A 17,390-nucleotide genomic window follows, 5' to 3' on the forward strand; every position below is an offset into this window, starting at 1 on the left:
ATGTATTTCTTTAAGGGATTGTTTTCATCAGTCAATTTTTGTCCTTCCTTCTCAAAGTAATTTTAACTCTCTCTTGCATACCTCTTGTTTCTTTTCTTAATTTTTATTCTATGACTTTTATTTGACTTTTAAAATCTTTTATGAGCACTTTCAAGAAGCTTTGTTGAGCTTGAGACCAATTCATATGACCCTTTAAGATTTTCCATGAGGGCATTTTGCCCTTTTATGAATTGATATTTTGGCCTTCTCTGACACGATAGTAGCTTTCTATGGTTAAGGTTCTTTTTTGTTTCTTGTTCATTTTCTTTCTTTCTTTCTTTTCCCCCCTATTTTGTGACTTTAAAGGTTGAGCTCTACTCCTGGAGTAGAAAGGACGCTGTGCCAAGTTTTTTATCCAGCTCTGAGCCTTGGCTTTGAGCACAAGGGTCCCAGGGCTGGAAATTTGTCTTCTGTGCTGGGACTGCAAGCTGCCCCACTGGTCTGCTGTGCCACTGAGCCAGGACTGAGGGTCTAAGTTGCTCCTGTATCTTCTTAATCACAGTTGCTCCTTAATTACAGTCTGCTCTGATTAAGACTCTCTCAATGGCTTTCATAGACACTGTATGAACTGGGCTGAGACCACTTTCACCCCAGTGAGACTTACCTTTATTGGGCTCCTTCTAATCTATGTTGAGCTAGAGAGTGGTCTCATTCTATCAGACTGTTTAGAGATTTGGTTTCATGTGGTTTTTGAGGAAATCTCAAATAGCTTTCTGGGTTCACTTTGCCATCTTGGCTCCATCTAGACTTTGTGTCAAGCTTCAGGTTCTTTGTGTAGCTGTTTTCAAGGCAAATGGGGCACAGGGGAAATGATCTGTAAGTTTTCAGTTGTTCCAAGGTGAATCAAAGGATAATTATATTTAGTTATATATTATAAATGAAAGTTATGTTTTCTACTCTCCTGGTCTATGCCCTTCTCTGTGAGTGACTATAAGCACTCTTTTCTGTCCTAGAACTAGAACCATAGTCCCTGCTTCATTGCAGCTGCAAGTGCTGGTGTATTCATACTCCTTGTCCTGAGACTGCAACTCAGGACAGCAATCTAAATCTAAGTATGGATAATGCAAGAAAGTCTTGCCTTTGATGCCAGCCAAGGGACCCCTATAATCTTCTTATGACCAATTGTCCAGTCCCCTTATTATCTGATTTGCTGGGAGTATTCTATTGATCCACTCCATTCCCACCCCTGTGTGACAGAGCTTTCCTGCAGATCTTTTAAGTTGTCTTGGGCTGGAAAATAACAGTTTGCTAGTCCCTTACATATCCAATAATCCTCATCTCAGGCAAGTAAGAATAGACATAATAATGATAACAACAACCACTGCTAACATTTATATGGTATTTTAAGCTTTACAAAACACTTTAAAAATATTATCTCACTTGATTCTTAAAATAACCTTGGGAGGTAAGTGCTACTATTACCACCATTTTATAAATGAGGAAACTGAGCCAGAAAGAAATTAAGTGACTTACTCAGGGTCATACAGCTATTAAGTATCTGAAGTCAGATTTGAACTCAGGAAAAAAAGTCTTTTTAACTCCAGGCCTGGCACTCTATCCAGTGTATCATCAGCTGCCTACTAGCAGTGAGGCCTTGGCAACCTGCTTGACCCAGGTTGTCACTGGATTAACTTCAAGACCAAGACATTCTCTGTGTTTTGGTATAGCAAGGGATTAATTGCATCCATTTCCTGTGCTGCATTTGGAAGCAAACTTGTGGGACAAAGATTTTGTAGCAATTGATATACATTTGAGTTTACTGTTCCCAAGAGTTGAGGCGAAATAGGGGGCAAAGTGTGTTCCCAAGCTAGAGGGATGTTGGTGTACTTTGATTTTTTTCTATGTCTTTTCAGTATATATTCTCTTAAAATTGGCTAATTGATTAAAGGATATTGATGATATAGGGATGATACTAATTTACACTAGAGATTGATCTTGAGGAGAACACAGCAGAATGGGTAATCAAGAGAGTGGAATTATTGGAAAATCCTCAGTTTCTGAGGGGTACTCTTAGAATCCTTAAAGGAAATATACCATGCAACCTATGGAGACTCAACTTGCTATTATTAGTCAGAGTCAGAAGAAGGATCCTTAAAATTTATAAAAGCTTATCATTATACAGATAAGGGTTATTATATGACAAGTATTACAGCAGTTTTAAATCTTGTAGACACTCCCATATTCCATTACCATAGAAGATACAGCATCTGTTCAGTTTGAGAATCACTTTACCTTGTTTCAGGAACTTTATTTGAGCCAGAACGTTCCTCCTATGCCTTATCTTTGCCCTCAGTGACCTCTACTCATATTCTATTCATTGACATGATGCCCAATGACTGTTCCAAGTTTTATTACTCTTCACTTGTGCATGGAGCTTGCTCAGGACCAAGATGATGTGTAACTTTGTTATTAAAGTCTTAGTCTTGAATACCTAAATGGCTCTGATTAATTACCATCTGTTCTCTCACCTCTTTATTTTCTCCTTTATTTTTTTCTCCTTTATTTTCTCCCCTTCCAAATCCTCTGGCATTTCACATTCCCTTTTCTGTTTTTCTGTGTTTGATTTACCTCAATCCCCTAAGTGAACAAGCGAAACTGACGTCAATTTATCCATGTAATTGATTGGGTCATTCTTTTTTTTTTTTTTTTAAATAAAGCTTTTTATTTTCAAAACACATTGATCTTTGCATAGCCTTGTGTTTCAGATTTTCTCCTTTCCGCCACCCTCTCCCCTAGATGCAAACAATCCAATATATGTTAAACATGTTAAAATACATATTATATCCAATATATATAAAAACATATTTATACAATTCTCTTGCTGTACAAGAGAAATCAGATCAAAAAAAGAAAGTAAATGAGTAAGAAAACAAAATGCAAGCAAACAACAAAAAGTGAGAATATTATGTTGTTTCTACAGTCCTCTGTCTGGGTGTAGATGGCTCTCTTCATCACAAGATCATTGGAATTGGCATCAATCATCTCATTAATGGAAAGAGTCACATTTATCAGAAGTAATCATAGTATAATATTGATGTTGTCATGTGCAATGATCTCCTGGTTCTGCCCATTTCACTCAGCATCAGTTCATGTAAGTCTCTCCAGGCCTTTCAAAAACCATCCTCCTGATAATTTCTTATAGAACAATAATATTCCATAACATTCATATACCATAACTTATTCAGCCATTCTCCAATTGATGGGCATCCATTCAGTTTCCAATTTCTTGCCACTACAAAAAGGGTTGCCACAAACATTCTTGCACATACAGGTCCCTTTCCTTCCTTTAAGATCTCTTTGGGATATAAGCCCAGTAAAAACACTGCTGGATTAAAGGGTATGATAGTTTGATAACTTTTTGAGCATGGTTCCAAATTGTTCTCCTGAATGGCTGGATCCATTCACAACTCCACCAACAATGTATTAGTGTCCCAGTTTTCCTACATCCCCTCCAATATTTATCCATGACATCTTAGCCAATCTGAGAGCTATGTAGTGGTAACTTAGAGTTGTATTAATTTGCATTTCTCTGATCAATAGTAATTTAGAGCACCTTCTCATATGATTGGAAATAGTTTTAATTTCTTTATTTGAAAATTATTTATATCCTTTGAGCATTTATCAATTGGAGAATGGCTTGGGTTCTTATAAATTTAAGTCAATTCTCTATATATTTTAGAAATGAGGCCTTTATCAGAATCCTTAAATGTAAAAATGATTTTCCAATTTATTGCTTGCCTACATTAGTTTTGTTTGTACAAAAACTTTATAACTTAATATAATCATTGTCTGCATTAGTTTTGTTTGTACAAAACCCTTTTAACTTAATATACTCAAAATTATCTATTTGGTTTTCAATTATGAGTTCTAGTTCTTCTTTGGACACAAATTCCTTCCTTCTCCACAGATCTGAGAAGTAAACTATCCTATGTTCCTCTAATTTCCTTATAATACCACTCTATATCTAAATCATGAACCCATTTCGGTCTTATCTTGGTATGTGATGTTAGATGGGGGTCGAGCCCTAATTTTTTCCATACTAGTTTCCAACTTTCCCAACAGTTTTTGTCAAATAGTGAGTTCTTATCCCAAAAGCTGGGGTCTTTGGATTGTCAAAAACTAGATTGCTATATTTATTGTCTGTTTTGTCCTGTGATCCTAACCTGTTCCACTGATCAACTACTCTATTTCCTAGCCAATACCAAATGGTTTTGATGACCACTGCTTTATAATATAACTTTAGATCTGGCACAGCTGGGCCACCTTCATTAGCATTTTTTCATTAATTCCCTTGAAATTCTTGACCTTTTGTGCTTCCAGATGACTTTGCTATTATTTTTTCTAGATCTGTAAAATAATGTCTTGGGAGTTTGATTGGTATGGCACTAAATAAGTAGATTAATTTAGGTAGTATTGTCATTTTTATTATATTCACTCAGCCTAACCATGAGCACTTGATATTTTTCCAACTGATTAGGCCTGACTTTATTTGTGTGGAAAAATGTTTTGTAGTTATATTCGTATAGTTCCTGACTTTCCCTTGGATGGGATAGATTCCCAAATATTTGATACCATGGACAGTTATTTTGAATGGAATTTATTTTTATATCTCTTGCTTCTGGACTTTCTTGCTAGTATATAAAAATTCTGATGATTTATGTGGATTTATTTTGTATTCTGAAACTTTGCTAAAGTTGTGAATTGTTTCTAGTAGTTTTTTAGTTGATTTTCTAGGGTTCTCTAAGTATACCATCATATAGTTTACAAAGAGTGATAATTTTATTTCCTCATGACCTATTCTGATTTCTTTAATCTCTTTTTCTTCTCTTATTGCCAAAGCTAATATTTCTAATACAATATTGAATAGCAATGGTGATAGTAGGCAGCCTTGTTTCACTCCTGATCTTACTGGGAATGGTTCTAGTTTGTCCCCATTACATATGATGTTTGTTGATTGTTTCAAACAGATGCTACTGATCATTTTAAGGAAAATTCCACTTATTCCTATACTCTCTGGTGCTTTTAATAGGAATGTGTGTTGGATTTTATCAAATGCTTTTTCTTCTTCTATTGAACTAATCATATGATTTTTTTTTTTTTTTAGTTTGGTTATTGATATAGTTGATTATGCTGATAGTTTTCCTAACATTGAACCAGCCCTGCATTCCTGGTATCCTACTTGGTCATAGTGTATTATCCTGGGGATGACTTTCTATAATCTCGTTGCTAATGTTTAAGATTTTTACACTAATATTCATTAGGGAAATTGGTCTATAATTTTCTTTCTCTCTTTTCACCCTACCTGGTTTAGCTAACAGCACCATATCAGTGTCATAAAAGGAATTTGGGTGGATCATTCTATTAGGTAAAATAGTCTATCAGTACCAATAGGATATTGATCATTTTTTCTATACAAGAAGTCAGTATACCACCAGGTCTCTGACAAACAGGGATAGGCAACTTAATTTACCAAAATCCACAGTAACTTCTGACATTGGGAAGCGCTTACTGCATAAAGTGAGGTATGAATCATTGCCTTACTTGTAGATTAATTACTTTTTAAAATATCTTACCAAGAACTTCACTGGCTCATTGAAGAATACAGGAAAGATTTTCTTTTACATTTTTACATGACTGGGTTTCTAGTTTAGTAGACACAATTTTGAAACCGCAAAGGCAGTCTTTAATTCCTATTTTGAAGTGCAAGTTCCTCCTTTGATTTCTTATTAACTGGATGTTACAGAAGTTATAGAATGTGAATCTTCACCCCTCATTACATAGCCAGTCCCTGTCCCCAAGGAGCTTACATTCTTATTAGGGAAGATAACCAGAGAAGGAGATTTAAAACCTCTGTTCCTGATTACATTCTTTAATGTCTTTGTGGGTCCCAGCCCCCCATTTCTTAGGTTTCAATTTTCTAATTTGTTTCCTATCTCCAATTGAATTTTTCACAACTGTGTAAATTAAATTGCCATCTAATTATCTCACTCTTTAAAACTATTCTTCAGCTGTTTCATATATCTATGACATGGCTGATGTAGCAAATGATATGGCAACAGACGATGTGCTTTTGGAAAAGCACCAAATGGAGTTTGATCACGTGAAGAATTCACACTGGCCATTTTCTTTGGCAAAAGGTAGGTTTATTTAGGAAATGAGGTTACAGACAAAATGAAGAAATACAATAAACTCCTGGAATGATAAATATGAGAGTGGGAGAGTACATAGCAAAGAAATGGGTTTTAATCATTAAAGATGGAAAAGACAAGATTTCTTGTGAAACTTGCAATTAGCCAGGAGAAAGGATACCCTCCCCCCATAAGGTTGGAGTGTGCCCTTAATTGGCAGGCTAAATCCTAAAAAAAAGATTTAACACTCTAATAGAGTTAGCTATAAGAAGATGAAAGACCCCATAGGGCATAGCAGGGTTTGAGAGAAGAGACATTGAGGCAGGATTTTGTGGTGGACTGGCCAGGTGTTCCGTAAAGGTGACCTGAGCCATGGGAAGACTTTATAGGGGAAATTTAACTACAATTACAACTAGTCAGCTAGGACTCATCATCTGTGTCGTGAGTTCCCAGATAAATTACTTGGGCTTATGGACAGTATTATCCTTGGTGTTTGTATCGCTTCCAACTCACCTGTCATAGTACTGCACTTGACCCAATGCCCAATAAATGTTAATGAAATGAATGAGTACTAGTATAAATTTCATGGAATATGGTGGGAAGGGGGAATAATGCCCCTGCTAATTCTAGCCATTCATAATGTAGAACATGAACCCTTTGGGGCCGAAATTGTGTGATTTTTCTCTCGTATCCAGCACACTAGTAAACTACTTTTTTTTAAATCAGTTTTTATTTTTTTAAACAATATTTTACTTCCCCCCAAATTAACATGTAAAAACCATTTTTCACATTATTTTAAAGTTTTGAATTCTAAATTCGATTCCTTCATCCTTTGTTCTTTTCCCTGCTTGCCCAGGATAGAAGCAACGCGATAAACGCTGTAAAACATTCCCACAGCAGTCATTTTACTTTTTTAATCAATTTCTAGAGAAAGCAGGCAAAGTGGAAGTGACGTAACCAAGATGTCGGAATCGACGTCAACGGCGGCGGAAGTGGGCGGCGGCGACGACGACTGCGGCGGAAGTGGGCGGTGAAGATGGCTGCAGCGGAAGTGGGCGGCGGCGGCGTCTAAGGCAGTGTCTGTTTGTCTTGGGCGTGGAGGCGGTGTTGGTTTGGGGTAGGGGAGAGGGCTGAGGGAGCCGGGACCCCGCACCGGGGACCCGCGGGATGCTCGGGGCAGACTGAGTGGGGTCCTGGCCGGCGGCTGGGCAGGGGGCGATCTAGCGTATGAGCGGGGCTGCGGCGCGTAGGCCGGGGGCGTCTCTGCCGCAGCGCTCGGGCCTCCATCTTGGCGGCAGCTCCGATCCAGGCCCGACCGGGCCCCCCCCCTCCGCCGCCGCCGCTGACCCTGATATGGCCTGGGTGCTGAAGATGGACAAGGCAGTGGAAACGGGCCTGGTCCACGACTTCGACGCCAGCTTGTCGGGCATCGGGCAAGAGCTGGGCGCGGGCGCCTACAGCATGAGTGACGTCTTGGCCCTACCCATTTTCAAGGAGGAAGATGCTGGCCTTCCATTGGACGGTGACGCCAAGCAGCCGCCCTTTCAGTACATCTTGTATGCTGCGACCTCCCCTGCGGTCAAATTACATGATGAAAGCCTCACTTACTTGAACCAAGGTCAGTCCTATGAAATCCGGATGCTGGACAACCGGAAGGTGGGAGAGATGCCCGAGATCAATGGGAAGCTGGTGAAGAGCATTATCAGAGTGGTGTTCCATGACCGAAGGCTCCAGTACACAGAGCACCAGCAGCTGGAAGGCTGGAAGTGGAATCGCCCTGGGGACCGCTTGCTTGATCTCGATATTCCGATGTCTGTGGGTGTCATCGACCTGAGGACCAACCCAGGCCAGTTGAATGCCGTTGAGTTTCTCTGGGATCCTGCAAAGCGCACGTCCGTGTTTATTCAGGTACACTGCATCAGCACGGAGTTCACTCCGCGGAAGCATGGCGGGGAGAAGGGGGTTTCTTTCAGAGTCCAAGTTGACACATTTAAACAGAATGAAAACGGTGACTACACTGATCACCTGCACTCAGCGAGCTGCCAGATTAAAGTTTTTAAGCCTAAAGGAGCAGACAGAAAACAGAAAACTGACCGAGAAAAGATGGAGAAGAGGACGGCTCAGGAGAAAGAAAAGTACCAGCCTTCATATGAGACTACAGTCCTCAGTGAGTGCTCCCCGTGGCCTGTTGCAAGTGGAGCCTATGGAAGTGATAGCCCTGCTCCTGCTCCCACTTTCACCTCTGCTCAGCACCCCACCTTCAGTGTCCCAGATAGCAGTTCTACCTCCCCAAACCATCAAGGAGAGGGAATTCCCCAAAGCTCCAGTGAACGGATTTATCCAACAGCCACCATCCAAGAAGTTCAACAGTGGCTGGCCAGGAACAGGTTCTCCAGCTATGCCAGGCTCTTCACCAATTTCTCAGGCGCAGATTTATTCAAGTTGACAAGAGAGGATCTCATACAAATCTGTGGTGCAGCTGAAGGCATTCGTCTCTATAATTCACTGAAGTCAAGGACTATTCGACCTCGTCTCACGATCTACGCCTGCCAGGAGCAGCCCAGGACCAGACTGATGGTAAGACCAAATACAGGCCAAGGAGAACAAAGCAGTAGTGCAATATTTGTTTATCATGCGATCTACCTGGAAGAAGTGGCAGCTTCAGAAGTCACTCGGAAATTGGCTTCAATATTTAATATTCCTCTGCACCAGATCAACCAGGTTTACAGACAGGGTCCTACCGGGATTTACATTCTCCTTAGCGACCAGGTGGTTCAAAATTTTCAAGATGAGAGTTCTTTCTTATTTGCCACTCTAAAAGCAGAAAATGGCGAAGGGCTCCATATCCTTTTGAAATGAAACTTAAGTATGTGCTGGCCTTGCTTCAGTACACATTGAAGTCTCACTTCATCCTCTATGTATATAGACTGGACCTGAGTGACACTGGGATTGGACTTTACCACTTAAAAATGTTTCATGTTGATAGTGCTAGTTGTCCTTCGTGAACCTCTGCCTGAGAGGCAGACTTGATTCTTGTCACTGCCATTATAAGCCCTCCTGGGAGGCACAGTGTCCCACGCCACAGGGAAGTGCAAAAATAGAGATGGACCATCACTGGACTGCTCACCATCAACTGGACCTGGAAGCCACTTCACTCTCCGTGACACTGTGTCCAGTTTGGAAATGAATGTAGCCCTACCTGAGCCAGTTATTTGTCCCTACTTGTATCCTGCAATGACGGGGAGGTCTGAGGGAGGATGCCTGGAAATCTGTGTAGAGACCAGCGAGGCTGGAAACATCAGGTTGTGGGTCAGGCTCCCTTCCAATGAGTGGGAATTGAGTCTGAGTGGGAGGGGGGTTTATGTGAGGTGTGGGTGGAGATGTGGCGTGTGACTCTGAAGCTATCTGTGCCCAGACATGTCCCAGGGCCACACATTCATTGGAGCTTGCCAAATACAGAAGCAGTGGAGGTGCTCCCTTTCCTAGCATCCCCATTTCCTTTTTTGGGGGAAGCTCTTCTCATGTCAATTTTTTTCCTGTTTTTCTTTACCTTTATTCTTTAAAAAAAAAAAAAAAAAAAAAAAAGGTTGAACTCTTGGCCTAGACTCTAGAGAAAAATAACACAATAGATATGTCTTCCTGGAGGCAAGAGTCTGGGACTCACTGCTGGGAGAGACTTGAAAGGCCACATGCAGTGCCTGCCCTATCCTCTTTCATTTGGGTGGGCCCAGACATGATGGCCCTTTACTCCTTGTTTCTGGGGGCATTAGGACTTCTATACATCCAGAGACAGGCCTTCATCATATACTCCAGGATTTCCTCATCAATTAAAGAGGCCATTTTTGGTTGTTCTTTCCCTTTGCTATTTTCATTACATCTTTTGGGCCAAACTATTCACAAAAGTAAAATCTGGGATCATTTTTGAGCTCCTTGGTCATGCCTAATGTAGTGTTACATGCTGAAGATATGTGTTGACTTTTGTCCCATTATAGTTTTAAATTTTGTGCATGCCTGTATGCATGTTTGTACCCATGTGTGTGTATTCCTGGATTTCTGGTGGGGAAGGTTAAGTCTATCTTTTCTCACTGGGATGGGGTCCTAGTTTTAGAATTCTGTAGTGCTTATGTGTAGACACTGAGGAGAACTGATCCCCACCAAAGGCAGAATTTCATTTTTCCCATTCTAACCTTCAGAAAGGAGCCTTTTTTATGACCAAATATTTCATTCCTTAGTAATAAGGTAGAAGAGGGGAAAGCCTGAGTTTGTTCCACTTATTGGTGACCTTTGGAGGTCTCCATTCAGAACTCAGCGTGTGGGCCACTCCCATTGAACCCTCTGCTCAATTTCAAAGTTGACCCCACAGTTTGAGAAGTGGGGAAATTGCCCACTTGAGGCTATCAAACCTCAGATTTCACAGAGGAAAATTGTTAATCAGTTTACCTCCAGACCCCAGAATTAGATTATCACACTAGCATATTGCTGTTTTAAAGAGTAGGATATACACATTTTAGTCTTAACTATAATAAATGTTGTCTGAACAAAAAAATTCAATTTTTATTAACATTTTTCATTTTTACCTGATCTAGATTTTCCCTTATATCCAAAAAGTTATCCCTTATAACAAAGAAAAAAGAAAGGCAAAAAAAAAAAAAAAAATCAGCAAAACCAATCAAAGCATCAAAAAAAAAAAAAGGAAAAAAAAAACCCAAACCTGATATCATGTGCAATGTTCCCCACTCTTAGATTTCTTGTGAAGGATTATTTATACTTGTTGACTGGTGAGTTGTTAAATTAAAACTACTACATTTGTTCCTTAGTTTCCTCATCTATAAAATGAACTGGAAAAGGAAATGGCAAACTGTCTAGTATCTCTGCCAAGAAAACCCCAAATGGGGTCATGAGTTGGATAGGACTGAAACTACTGAACATCAATAACAGCAACAAAAAGACTTTTCAACCTACTAAATGAGAATTGAAGTACAGAGCTTATAAGGGGCTTATTCTGAATTACATGTCCTTCAAATCTGGTTCCTTAGGAAAATGCTGTCAAGTATCAAGAAGGATGTGGACAAGAAAAGTTCAAGCATTTGGTCCTTAGGAACTTGTTAGCAATCTAAAGAAGAGCTTCAGCAAAGCAGTGCTGGGGAGGAAATTAGTAAAAGAGGTTAAGGGGTGGATGGCATTAACTTTTCTTTATCCACAGATCTGCTAAGCAAATCGTGTATGTTATTCTCTAAGACATTGGGAGGAAAATGTGAAACAGCTGGATCAAGGATCAAGGACTGTAATCTGAGGCACTCTGAAAGACCTTCCAGTTTGACATTTGTTCATTAACTATGATATTTGGGATTATTCACTTAGTTCCATGTCCACTTAGCTACTGTCATCAAGTTTACATCTCCATCTAGTTCACAAGGATATCATAGGATAATTTGTCAAATGCTTTGCTCAAATCAAATGTATAAATCATTACACTTGTATCTCTTTATCTTGTCTGCAAGGACATCTCTAGAGAATTTGTTAAATGCTTTGCTGAAATCAAGATATATTGAATCTATAGCATTTTCTCTGATGTATTAGTCCAAATAAAGTTATATACTTGGGAGTTCCTTATCCCAATTTCCACTAACACCAGTAGATTGGTTACACAGAATGTTACATTTCTCGAGAGGAAGAGAACATTGTATATAGTAACAAGATTATGTGATGATCAACTGTGATGGACTTGGCTTTTTTCAACAATGAGGTAATATATGACAATTCTGATTTGTGATAGAAGGTGCCATCTAAGTCCAGAGAGAAATGTGGAGACAATGTGGATCAAACATAATATTTTCACCTTTGTTGTTGTTTATTTGCTTGTTTATTTTCCTTTCTCATGTTTTTCCATTTTGGTCTAATTTTTCTTGTGCAGCATGACAAATATGGAAATATGTTTAGGTGAATTGTACATGTTTAACCTATATTGGATTGCTTGATGTCTTGGGGAAAAGGGATGGAGGGAGGGAAAGAGGGAGGGAGGTAGAGAGGGTGGGAAGGAAACAGGGAGGGAAAGAGGGAGGGAGGGAGGGAGGAAGGGAAAGAGGGAGGGAAAGAGGGAGGGAGGGAGGGAGAGGAGTAGAAAAGGAGAAAAATGTGGAATACAAGGTTTGGCAAAAGTGAATGCTGAAAACTATGTTTGCATGTATTTGGAAAAAATAAAATGCTATTAAAAAAAAAGTTATATTTTTCTTTTGGAGTTCTAGGAGTACCTCTGTAGGGAAGTGGGGCAGTTTTCATATTTCAGTGCAAGTATTTGACCTCCAAAATATTTGTCCACCAAATTCATTTCCTTTTTTTTTTTTTTTTTTTGCTGAGGCAATTGGGGTCAAGTGACTTGCCCAGGGTCACACAGCTAGGGTCCTCCTGACTTCAGGGCTGCTGCTCTATCCACTGCACCAAACTAGCTGCCCCAATCACCAAGTTCATTTCCAAATATATCATAGCTATTGGACACAAATCACTTTCTTGCTTTGGGAGGACACAGTGTCTTAAAAGTTCACAGATGGCTGAGTCAAACAGATTGCTCCTCAGAGTTTTGATGAAACCTATCTGCCTTGGATGATAGCTAGTATGAAGGGTGGTATGGATTTCTGTCCCTGACCCTTTACTGGTTTACTTTTTGTACCTTTCAAAGCTCACAAGTTAGTGTTAGTGTTGTTCAGTGTTTCAGTTGGGTACAACTCTGTGATACTATTTGGGGGTTTCTTAGCAAAGATACTAGAATAATTTGTAATTTCCTTCTCCAGCTCATTTTACAAATGAGCAAACTGAGGCAGACAGTGTGAAGTAACTTGCCCAGGGTCATGTAGCTACTAAGCATCTGAAGTCAAATTTGGACTCGAGTCTTTCTATCTTAAGGCTTGGCGCTCTATCCATTATACCACCTTATACCACCTACTTGCTCTTCAAAAAGTAGGAGTCATATCTAAAACTTTTCCACTTAAGAGCTAGTAGAATGGATACAAACTTTAACCACCTGGTTTCCCAAATCCTGGGGAGTAGCAGGTAGAAAATACAGCATGTGTTCTGTAAACAGGGCTCCCAATGGCCAATAATCTATTAGAACCTTAAGTCCACATTGCAAGAAATATATACAATCTAAATGACTTTTCACTTGAAAGCACAATAGTAATATGTATATATGGCCTCTCCACCCCCATCTTGCAGAGTGTGGGATCCCTAGATAATCTAGTTTGTTAACCCACTTCAATAGTTTACCTTTAATCATCAATCTTTGGGCATAATTAGCTCAAAATTGTGGTTTCAATGAAATGGCATGGTAAGACAGATAGCAATAGAACTTTTCCCCTATAAAACTGAAGTTCACTCTCCCACAAATACACATGGCAAGAATGAACACCCATGGAGAACATATGTGGGGCACACATGAAAGCAGAACATATAATCCAGGCATATACACAGTGGGGTAGGACATCTCACACCTCTGACTCTATAGGAATGCTCTTCCTGCAGGGCCTCCACCTTACTGCTCTGTTAGTCTCCATCCATTATTATAGCTCAACCAGATCCCTTGTTCTACCCATCCTGGGCTCTGCCTTACACCAGATATTGCTCCTTTAGACCCTGTTCTACTTAATATTCAGTTGGAAACAAAATAATTTTTCTCACCAGCTGGCTATATTAAGTCTCTGGCCTATCTGAATTCTTGCTTAGATCTCTACCTAAGCAGAAACCATTGCCCAAAACTAGCAAAAAGCCTCCCTTGTTTGGATCTTTTGGGAGTTGTGACTATCAAAGCCTCTATTCTCCCCTAGAAGAAGATTCTCAGCCTTGGGCACTAAGCTCTTTGGAAGGACTAAGGTTCTTCTAGCTATCATATGCTCCCAGCTTTTATCTTTTTTTGATCTCTCCATCTTGATTTGGTGGGGGTACGCGGTGCACCGGAGTTTGGTGGGGATATGTGCTTAGTTGCGCCTAATTCTATGTGATCATGAGTCAAGTCAAGAGAATCTTGTGAGGTATGAGATGGTCCGGTATGACATGGCATGAATATACCGCACTTTGTTACAGAGACAACTTACTTCATTAATAGTTAGTGGCTTCTCCAGGTGCCTGTGTATTTTTAGCTTTTATGCGATTTTTCTTATAGGAAAAGTTTGTTATGTGCTTTAGTAAGTCCCACTGATTTAGATTATTTTTATATAGAAGGATGAAATTGTTTTTGCTGAGATAACAGATCATCATAATTTGGTTCCCTGGTTGTTAATTTTAATCTGAGATGCGGCTCCACATCCAATAGTCTGTTCCTTTTTTTTTTTTTTTTTTTTTTGACTTAATGTCTACAAATGCTGAAAAAGCATTTCACATAAATATGAAATTGGAAAAGACAAGATGTATTTCAAAACTTTTTCTGTTAAAACAGGATACATATGTTGCATTTGTAACCAGAATGATATTAAAGTACACTCACTCCTTATGTTTATTTTTCAAGAATCCATCTAAAGTCAATTCCAACAATTACTCTTCTTCCACATGTGACAAACCTTCTGGCATGGATTTATATTTTATTATGAATAATTTTATTTTTTGGTTATTATTATTTTGTGTATGTACCAAAAAAGGAAAAAATAAATATATTTTGATTATTAAAATACATCCTTTTTTTATGAGGGGTACTCAGCATTACAAAAAATTATATGTCAAAAGTTTGGGAAACACTGTTCTAGGTAGCTGATTCGGTCAAGTCAACAAGTATTAAGTGTTTGCTATGTGACAGACACTGTGCTAAGTGATGGGAAATGCAAGTGAGGAATACGAAAAAGACAGTCCCTTCTCTCAAGTAGCTTATGTTCCAACCAGGGTAGACAATACAGTTGTTGTTCATCCTTCATTCTGGCAGAGGACCATGACATCAGGGAAGTGATACCATGACATGCAAGTGGAGTGGATTTAAATGAGGGAGGGCTGTGCAAAGTCACCTGCCTCACTTTCCCCTCCAGAGTCACTTAAGTCTAGTGATCAGATAGAGGATCAGGATAACTGGATATGGCCTTCAAACAAGAAAAGAAAGCTGGATGAGGGGCTGAAGGAAGGAAGAAGGGATTAGAGCATAGCAGTGGGAGTCTGAGACTGAAGTGGAACTAAGAGAGGAGTAAAGGATATCTTGTTAGGGTACTTCCCCAAATTGGACTTTCTGGGAGGAACTTAACCAATGGGAGGAAGGATTGTAGGGGTGAAGGGCCCTTTCAGTACTCAAAGCTGAGTGGGTGGACAAAAGGCACACAACACAAGAAAAATGAGGGAAAGAAGGAGGAGGAAGAAGATTGGTGTCTTTTCTACTTTTATAAATCATATTCTCAGTCTTTTCATATTCAGATACAGCCAATTCAGAATCTCTGAAAGTCTGTTCAGTATCCTTTTACATATAAAATAATAGTAATAGAAGAGAGAGAGAAAAAAAATCATGTATAGCAGCCTCCTCCCAACTTATACATATACCAGAATGTTCGCCAAAAATCCCTAGAGGGTCAATCACTACTTCCAGTTCCAGGGCCAACCATGAGAGATTATGCTTTCCACATTGTAGGTCACAAGTTCCTACTAGAGTGCTTCCCAAGAACAATTAATCTGTAAATTTGATTTAAACTAATTTGCACTAATAGCACATCAAGGTAGTTGCAAAGCATTCCTCTCAATTAGGGGTACAAGGTCCCACAATTAATGCAGAGTCTATGGATGGGAGAATCAGCACCAACTTAATGTATGCTTTTAATGAGGCATATGTGTGGCAAACACACATATATATATATAACTCACAATTCTTGAACTAAAGGGCTTTAAGAATCTTGAGAGTCAGTGAAGTGTCCTGAGGAGCATTGCTGTGGTGAAGGATAGGTCACTTTACAGTGAGGGCCACAACATCTCAGCAGAACAGATGGTTCAGTGGCGTTTGCTCCTGGGGAGACATAGGATTTTTGCTGGAGAGCCTTGTTTGCTGTTCAGAGAAGCACCGATAGGGATCTAAATTGAGGTCCTTGTCTAAACTATACTATCATTTCCTAGTGGCTAACTGTGGCTTGTATCTTTCATTTCAATCAGTCTATAGTCAAAAATAGCAAAACATTTTAAATTATAAGCAACTGCTCTATAAAGAAGCTGGTGGCTGTGTGGGAGCCAAACAAGAAACAATAGACCTATTGTCCCCCTGAGGAATTTACAATCTCCTGGGAAAACTTGGAACTTCTCCCTTAATTCAATTTAGCAAAAATTAGGAAGCATTATTATTATTATGCGTTTTTGTTTTAAAATTTTTTGACAATAGCTTTTTATTTTCAAAATACACACAAAGATAGTTTTCAGCATTCACCCCTGAAAAACCTTGTGTTCCAGATTTTTCTCCCTTCCTTTCCACTATCCCCTTCCCCTAGATAGCAAGTAATATAGATTAAACATGTGCAATTTTTCTAAACATTTCCACATTTATCATGCTGCACAAGAAAAAGGAAAAAAAAATGAGAAAGAAAAACAAACAACAAAAATGGTGAAAAGATATTGTGATCCACATTCAGCACCCATAGTTCTCTTTCTGGATGCATGTGGCTCTCTCTATTACAAGGCTATTGGAATTGGCCTGAATCACTGCATTGTTGAAAAGAGCCAAGTTCAGGAAGCATTTTTTATTTTTTATTTATTTATTTTATTTTTTGCTAAGGCAATTGAGGTGACTTGCCCAGGACCACACAACTAGGAAATGTTGTGTCTGAAGTCAAATTTGAACTCAGGTTCTCCTGACTTCAGGGCTGGAGCTCTATCCACTTCACCACCTACCTCCCCAAGGAACAAGTATTTTTTAAAAAAAAGTTCCTTCTACGTGCCAGGCACTATGCTTTGCACTGAGAATACGGAGACAAAAGCTCTCAAAAAGTTCATACTCTAGCAGAGGATTATAATTTAAGGTAAATAGGAGGAAAAGATGTGGAGAATTGAAGGGGAGAAAAAGACTGAAGATAAGGGAAGTCTTCATAGATGACATAACTTCTGAGTTGATTCTGGGTTCTGAGAGGCAGATATGAGGAATGAGTAAACAACAGAGGGAATAGCTTTGTACAAATGTCTGGACCAGGGACCGGATGTAATATCAAGATCAGAGAATAGGTAGTGTTGCCTGGAATATAAGAGTTCATGAAGAGAAATAACATGAAATAAGACTGGAAAGGGAGG

At 39.4% G+C, this 17,390-nt stretch overlaps 1 protein-coding gene across 1 annotated transcript; it reads left to right on the forward strand.

Annotated features, from left to right (window-relative positions):
- The first annotated feature begins 7,199 nt into the window (after positions 1–7,199).
- On the forward strand, positions 7,200–10,823 carry LOC100931486 (upstream-binding protein 1). Its single transcript, XM_012547015.3, has one exon. The coding sequence runs from the start codon at positions 7,395–7,397 to the stop codon at positions 9,024–9,026; it is 1,632 nt and encodes a 543-aa protein (XP_012402469.2). The 5' UTR covers positions 7,200–7,394; the 3' UTR covers positions 9,027–10,823.
- The last annotated feature ends 6,567 nt before the right edge of the window (positions 10,824–17,390 follow it).

Source organism: Sarcophilus harrisii, chromosome 3 (genome assembly GCF_902635505.1).
Source record: "Sarcophilus harrisii chromosome 3, mSarHar1.11, whole genome shotgun sequence".
Lineage (NCBI taxonomy): Eukaryota > Metazoa > Chordata > Mammalia > Dasyuromorphia > Dasyuridae > Sarcophilus > Sarcophilus harrisii.

Coding starts and splice junctions, on each gene's coding strand:
- LOC100931486 (XM_012547015.3), top strand. CDS start 7,395: ATGAGCGGGGCTGCGGCGCGTAGGCCGGGGGCGTCTCTGCCGCAGCGC.